Below are 7,602 nucleotides of genomic sequence, written 5' to 3' on the forward strand. Positions count from 1 at the left end.
ACCCCTGGGAGTATTATTCAAGAAGGGATGTTAGTCCACAAAGAAGCAATAACATTTTAGGAAATAAAAATCACCACTGCACGAAAAGCACCTCTGCAAATGAGAGGGGACCCATGGGGCAGGCACCGTGTGATTCTGCGAACAGAGGCTCCCTTGAAATTGTCCCTTTGCTTCAGGGGGATTTTCAATTCCTGGAATTAGGAAATCCCAGACAATAAAAGTAGATCTTGATAAAAGAAATATGGGGTACATTATTTCCTAGTTCTAGACCAGCCCTACCTGCATTGTTCTGCAAACCAGGATACGAATATACTGAGTTCCTAAGAGGGGCCACGTCTCAGGCCATTCTCTGAGGGCTGGGCGACCATGTCCCCTCACCTCTCTCTCCACATCCTTCCTCATTGCTGCCTGAAGGGCTCCATCAGATTCCACACCATCTCCTTCTACACAACCCTAGCCCTCGGCCCTGACCCCTGACTGTGTTCCCAAAGCCTCCTTCCTGACAGTGTGGACCTAGACTTCACTGAGGTTCTGCCAACAGGGCTCACCTCTGGAGCATGGTTCTTGGAGAAAGCACCTGGGGCTTCTCCGGACAGGGGGCACCAGGCATGACCCAATGACTCGCTGAAATCACCGAGGGGCTTTGGAACATGCTTCTTGTGTGTCCTACCACCTACTACCAGTGTTCTATTCCCAGCTCCCTCCAGGGACCCCTCATCAACGTAGAGTGACAGGCGCCCGTCCTGTGTATGAGGAGACTCTGGTCTCTCTGCACCTTCCCACAAGCCATCCATCTGCAGGATTCTGGCCCCTCCCCTCCCCTCCAGAACTGCAGAACAGCACACTCAGAGTCTTTGAAAATCTGTGGCCCACTCCACACCTGGGCAGAGAAGGTATACCTGGGCACAGAGGTAAGTGGGCAGAGATGTCCCCAGGGTCATCCTCCAGCGGGTACCACAGGCGGGACCTGTACCAGGACTCCAGCGGGCAAGTTTCCAACCTTATCTCACTGGCCCTCACCTGGGTGTGACCCCCCAAACCTCTGTCTCCTTAAAGCACCGTCTCCTGGCTCTGCCTGTCTTCCCCAGGCTCCTCTTCATTGTCTCACATGAGCAGACCTTTCCCCCCTCGTGCCTCAGGACGCTGCTCCCCCTGGTCTGCTTCTCAGGCCCTGGACCTGAGCCCCTCCCGTGGGGCTCCCATGAGAGTCAAATGGGCTCATCAATGTCTGAAGGTGCTGCCAAGTCATCCCACCCTGCAGACCCCGAGCCCCAGGCCTCTCCATCCTTCCCTTTGGGAAGAGCCAGGGCTATTTCCTGGTTGCTTTGCCCACACCTGGAACATTCCGAGGAGCAGGAGGACCTATGATAGTCCAGGACTGCCACAGGAAGATTTGGGGGGCAAATCCAGAACACCTCCTGTTCCTGTAAATAAAGCTTTATTGAAACACACCCTCTCCATTTGTTCACATGCTGTCCCTTACTGCTGTTGAGCTACAACAGCAGAATTAATATCAAGACAGGGACCACACAGCCTGTTAACCTGAAATATTTACTATTGGGCCCTTGCAGAAAAGGTTCTGTAATCCCAGAGATCAATGATGATGATGATGATGATGATGATGATGAAGCCCCTTCTTTGTGCACCAGAATCATGATTGTGAGTCACTGTCACTTCCTCACGGTGGGGATGAGCTGGTTGAGATGCACCAAACCCCCATCTGCCCTACCTGATATGACCAGAGGTTTCCTGGCAAACGTCATGAAGACAGAATCTGTAAGCACACAGTTGTGGTGCAGGGAGTGGCCAGGGATGGTGGAGCCGGACAGACTGAATGCCTGCACTGGCTGATGCAGTGCAAACTAGGGGGCAGGTTGGGATATGGTTTTTGGACAAGATCTCCAGGGATTTGGGTGGATGAAAATGCATAGTGGGATCGGAGCCAGAGGGATAAATTGAAGAGAGCTCACAGGTTTCTGGCTCAAGAAAACTGGGTGACAGTCATGTTCTGAGATGGGGAAAGGCAGGAGTAGGAAGTCGTCAGGAGAAAAGACAACACTCTAGTGATCTCTCCCTCATGAACTTATAGGAGCACAGAATCTCAGAGGAGGCTAAGAATTTAGAAAAATTCAGTCTCATGTCCATTTGAGGCATGGAAATCCTCTACACTTGACCTTGAATTGCCATATCACATTTCTCAGAAGCCTGTTAGACCTGGAAATTCTTTGGCTCCACCAGGACCCACTGAAGTAAAACCTCTAGGCTGGGTCAGGCAATCTGTCTTTGCACAAGCCTCCCAGACAATTCTGGAGCACACTCAGGTTGGAGAAGCACTGATCCATTGCATCTTCTCAAATGATTGTTTTATCTCATGTGAGCACCATTCTGGGTTGGATAAGGGTCCCCAAAGGGCCATGTGTTAAAGGCTTAGTCCCCAAGGTGGCACTGTTGGGAGGTGGTGGAACCTTTACCAGGAGGGGCCTTGTGAGGGCATCTTAATAACTTTACCCGTTATCGGATGAGCTGACCTCAAGGCGTCAGCCTCCTGTAGGTTGGTACCATTGCAATTGGATCTTACCTGTCACTGACTACAGGTCCCGTATACAGCCACACCTGTGGATAGGTCTTTGTACCAGTGTGGGGGGGTGAGGTTCTTTGCCTCACCTCTGCTGGCCCCCAAATGTTAGCTGAACGACCATGACAAGCAGAAGGGAGGAAGATACACCAACCCAATTGACGGCTCCTTTTGGAGAAATTGTACCACCGATGACATCATCAGCAAAAATACCCAAACACTACCACAAGTCGCTATACCAACAGATAGTTCACATTGCATACAGGTGAGTTCACAATGCATATAAGTGATTCATAGTCCAGGCAAGTACTGCAAGAAGTTCAGTGATGGCTCCTGTTGGAAAAATTGTACCACCGATGACACCATCAGCATGAATACCCCAACACTACCACAAGTCACTGCACCAACAGATAGTTCACAATGCGTACAAGTGAGTTCACAATGCATACAAGTGATACATAGTCCAGGCAAGTTCTGCAAGCAGTTCAGTGATGGCTATTGCAGAAGCTGTAGATTGGTTTTATCTTTGTCTTCACCAGTACTGGGATGAAGATAGGTATTCTGGCAATAATGGCTAAAGAAAAAGTTATATAACATTCCAGAAGGCACTAAAAGAAAACAATTTTCTTAACAATGTACCTTATCTTGAACAGAATTATTAAATATAATGAAAAGGAAAGGTGAAAGTAAACAAACAGATCTGTTAACCTCCTTTTTTGTTCACATATTAAAACAATCCTCAACAGTTGTTTACCCAATTTAAATTAAACCATTTAAATCACGTGAATAAAAAAAATGTTTGGCAGCGGACGGCGCCATGACCGGACGTGCCCGCGGCTCCGCGCGCGCCCTGCTGGCCTCCGTGCTGGCCGCGCTGCTGGCGCTGCTGGTGTCGGCCGCGCGGGGCCGCGGCGGCCGGGACCACGGCGACTGGGACGCGGCCACGCGGCTGCCGCCGCTGCCACCCCGCGAGGACGCGGCGCGCGTGGCCCGCTTCGTGACGCACGTCTGCGACTGGGGCGCGCTGGCCACCGTGTCCACGCTGGAGGCGGTGCGCGGCCGGCCCTTCGCAGACGTGCTCTCGCTCAGCGACGGGCCCCCGGGCGCGGGCAGCGGCGTGCCCTACTTGTACCTGAGCCCGCTGCAGCTCTCCGCCAGCAACCTGCAGGAGAATCCACAGGCGACGCTGACCATGTCTCTGGCACAAACTGACTTCTGCAGGAAGAATGGCTTCGATCCCCAGAGCCCCCTCTGTGCTCACATTATACTGTCAGGAGCTGTGACCAAGGTGAACGACACAGAAGTGGACTTCGCCAAGCGCTCGCTGTTCGTCCGACACCCGGAGATGCAGACCTGGCCTTCCAGCCACAACTGGTTCTTTGCTAAGTTGAATATAACCAACATCTGGGTCCTCGACTACTTCGGTGGACCCAAAATAGTGACACCTGAAGAGTATTATAACGTCACACTTCAGTGAAGCGGAACACGCCAGCTGCCCGGCACGTGTGAGGTTTCTGGGCCTGCCTCCTGCATACCCGTGGGCCTGGCGTCCCTCTGGAAGCCCCCTGGAATATCCGCCTGTTTTCTACCTGCTGTTGGCTTCTTTGCTTGCTTGTGTGGGACCTAAACTCTATTTCTTGGAAGTTGTAGTTGCCTGAATTTTTTTTTTTCATATTTTGAAGCAATTTTAAAGGAGAAATTCTTTCACATAATTAAAGAAAATTAGTTTCATGGATTCCAAGTGCTTTGCAGTGGTGCTCCCCGAGGAAGACCAAGTGCAGGTCAGATGGCCATTGGCATTTGCAGGTACTGGCATGAGTCCTTTATTCCTGGTGGCCGCTGTGCTGGGCACGTGCCCTCGCCCCAGCTATCTCCTGGCTGCTGGTGCCTGGTGCAGAGGGGCTGCCCCTGTTAAAGTGGCCACATGATCCTGCCAAAGCGTGAGCCCAGTCGCAGCTCCCTGCTCGTGCCACCTGACGGTCCCGGGTGTTGTTGACCCAACAGAGAGCAGAACTGTTTCTTATGAGGAACATTGTAAACTTCTTACATTTTAAAATGACCCTTACCTAGAACAGAGGTAGTTCATAGAAACTTCCTGAATTCTTCCTAAAGAGACACTTGATAATCAGCCTCTTCCATTTAAAGCACACATGTTCAGTGTTGCCCTAAAATACGATTGTAAAGAAGGAAGGGAGTTTGTGTATCTCCGCCATTCTTCTTTGAGTAGAGCAGACTTGGGCCTGAACCAGTTCGGGCCAGGGTTAGTCCCCTGCTCAGCCACTCGCCACAGCCCTGGATGTCCCCCTCGGCAGCCACCTAAGCCTACCTGGGTCATCTACACGTCTGGATAGCTCCTGAAGCTGCCTTCCCAGGTCAGGCCACCTGAGGGAAGAGACAGCATTGAAAGTCACCTTTCAGGAGAGAAGCCACCACTTAGTTTGAGATTCTCTTAAAGAGGTGTCAGGATTCAGCAGGCTGCTGTATCCCAAAGTGGCAAACAGAAAAGAATATGATTCATCGTGTTTGAAAACTAGAAAATGAACTGAAATCCAGCAAACAGTTTCTGTTCAAAAAACTGATTTGTATCAAGCTCAATAAAATAGTCCTTTTCAAAGCAAAAAAAAAAAAAAAAAAAAAAAAAAAAAAAAAAAAAAATGTTTGGATCCATTTTTTCATGAGTGCTCATCATATATGATATATGGACATACGTACATTCAAACATATAACACAAAACACAAGTGTGCACACATAATATAATACATACAACACATAATAGTAAAGGCCTTATAACTTTTTACAGGTGAAATCTCCATTGCAATGTTTAAAAACTCTATAGTCAAAAAATAGAACTCATCAGCAAAACATTAACACAGGTCTGTATGAGATCAAAAACAAAATAGAACTTCATGATGTGGGAAAGGGCAATAATAAAATAGATATTGAAAAAAGCATCCTGGTTCTATCGAAGATGTAAGGGTAGCCAAACTGGAGTTCTGGATATCAGCTGTTATGGATTTGAGCCAAATCATCTTATTTTTGGTCTGTAGAAATCCCTTTAGTTAATCTCTCTGGAATCCAGATCGGCTGCTGTTCTCCCTGCGGAAACATACAAACAGACCCCCGACTCCAGACAATCACTGGGTCAGGAGTTTAGTTAATCTCTCCGGAATCCAAATCGGCTGCTGTTCTCCCTGTGGAAACACAAACAGACCCCCGACTCCAGACAATTACTGGGTCAGGACCTTTCCATTGTCCTGTTAGAATATCCTTCCAAAGTACCTTGGGCTTATGCACATTTTTTGGACACATATGCCTTTCTGCAGCACTAAGTCCTGATGAATCCAAATTTAAAAAGTTTAGAGTAGAAGGGTTATTTTAAGTTTATCTTTGGGGAATATATACCCCTTCCCAATTCCCTCTTTTTGCTTTAATAAGTACATTTTAATAGTTTGATGAGCTCTTTTAATTATGCCTTGTCCCTGTGGATTGTATGGGATTCCTGTTATATGAGTAATGCCAAATGTTGAGCAAAATTGTTTAAAAGAGGTAGAAGTATAACCAGGGGCATTATCTGTTTTTAACTGTTTTGGAACGCCCACAGTGGCAAAATTTTGTAAACAATGAGCTATAATATCTTTAGATTTTTCTCCGGCATGAAGGGAACCCATCAAAAATCCAGAAGAAGTATCAACTGTAACATGCAAATATTTTAATTTTCCAAATTCTGGCAAGTGTGTGATGTCCATCTGCCAAATATGGTTAGGTATCAATCCTCTAGGATTGACTCCAAGATTAATTTGTGGTAAAAAGGTCACACAATTTTGACATTGTTTTATTATTTGTCTAGCTTGTTCCTTAGTTATTTTAAAACGCTTTTGTAAAGTATTAGCATTGACATGGAACTTTTTATGAAAATTCGTAGCTTCTTCTAGTTTAGAGAAAATATGTATGTCATGTGTAGTTTTATCTGCTAAATCATTGCCCAAACTAAGGGCTCCAGGCAATCCTGTATGTGCCCTGATATGTCCTATAAAGAATGGATCTTTTCTGTCTCAGATTAGGCTTTGTATAGTGGAAAGCAAAGAGAAAAGAGTATAGCAAGGGGAAATCCTACCAGCATCTTCAAGGGATACTATAGCATTAACTATATACTGACTATCGGAAAATAAATTAAATACAGAATCTTTAAACATCACAAAAGCTTGTAATACTGCATTAAGCTCTACCTTTTGCGCTGATTGTTTGGGTACTAAAAATGTAAAAGTTTGATCAGGTGTAACTATTGCTGCTGTACCATTATTTGACCCATCAGTGAATATATTTGGAGCATTCATGGTAGGTGTTTTTCTTGTCATTTTTGGAAAAATTATAGGATGCAATGACCAAAAAGACAATAAAGGATTAGATGGTAAGTGGTTATCAAATGAAACATTAGAGTTGCACATGATTATTGCCCAAGTATTTAACTCATTAGCTAACTCATCAATTTGATTCATAGTATATGGAGTAATAATTTTATTGGGAGAAATTCCAAACACTCCCTTTGCTGCTCTTATTCCTTTGAGTATTAATTGTCCTACAGCCTCAGGATACCTAGTAAGAATAGTGTTAGGAGAATAAGATAAATATATCCATAATAATGGGCCTTCTTGCCAAAATACTCCTGTAGGAATATTTTTGGTTGGTAGTACAATAAATAATAAAGGCAAACTTATATCAATTCTATCCAAATGCATATTTTCTATGTATGTTTCAATGATTTTTAATGCCTTTCTTGCTTCAGGCGTTAACATTTGGGGTGAATTTGGATCTGCTGGACCTTTTAGGATATCAAATAAAGGTCCCAACTCTCCTGTTGGTATAACTGGATAAGGCCTTATCCAATTTATGTCTCATAATAACTATTGAAAGTTGTTAAGTGATTTGAGTTGATCTACTAGTATTTGAATTTTTGGTGGAAGGACCATGGTTGAGGATAATAGAACTCCTAAATAATTAATTGGAAAATTTAATTGTACTTTATCTAT

At 45.6% G+C, this 7,602-nt stretch overlaps 1 protein-coding gene across 1 annotated transcript; it reads left to right on the plus strand.

The window, feature by feature from the left end:
• Positions 1-3,391: 3,391 nt before the first annotated feature.
• Positions 3,392-5,159, plus strand: LOC144254360 (protein CREG1). The gene has a single exon (XM_077797435.1). The coding sequence runs from the start codon at positions 3,393-3,395 to the stop codon at positions 4,050-4,052; it is 660 nt and encodes a 219-aa protein (XP_077653561.1). The 5' UTR covers position 3,392; the 3' UTR covers positions 4,053-5,159.
• Positions 5,160-7,602: the final 2,443 nt, after the last annotated feature.

The sequence above is a fragment of the Urocitellus parryii genome, chromosome 4 (assembly GCF_045843805.1).
Source record: "Urocitellus parryii isolate mUroPar1 chromosome 4, mUroPar1.hap1, whole genome shotgun sequence".
NCBI lineage: Eukaryota > Metazoa > Chordata > Mammalia > Rodentia > Sciuridae > Urocitellus > Urocitellus parryii.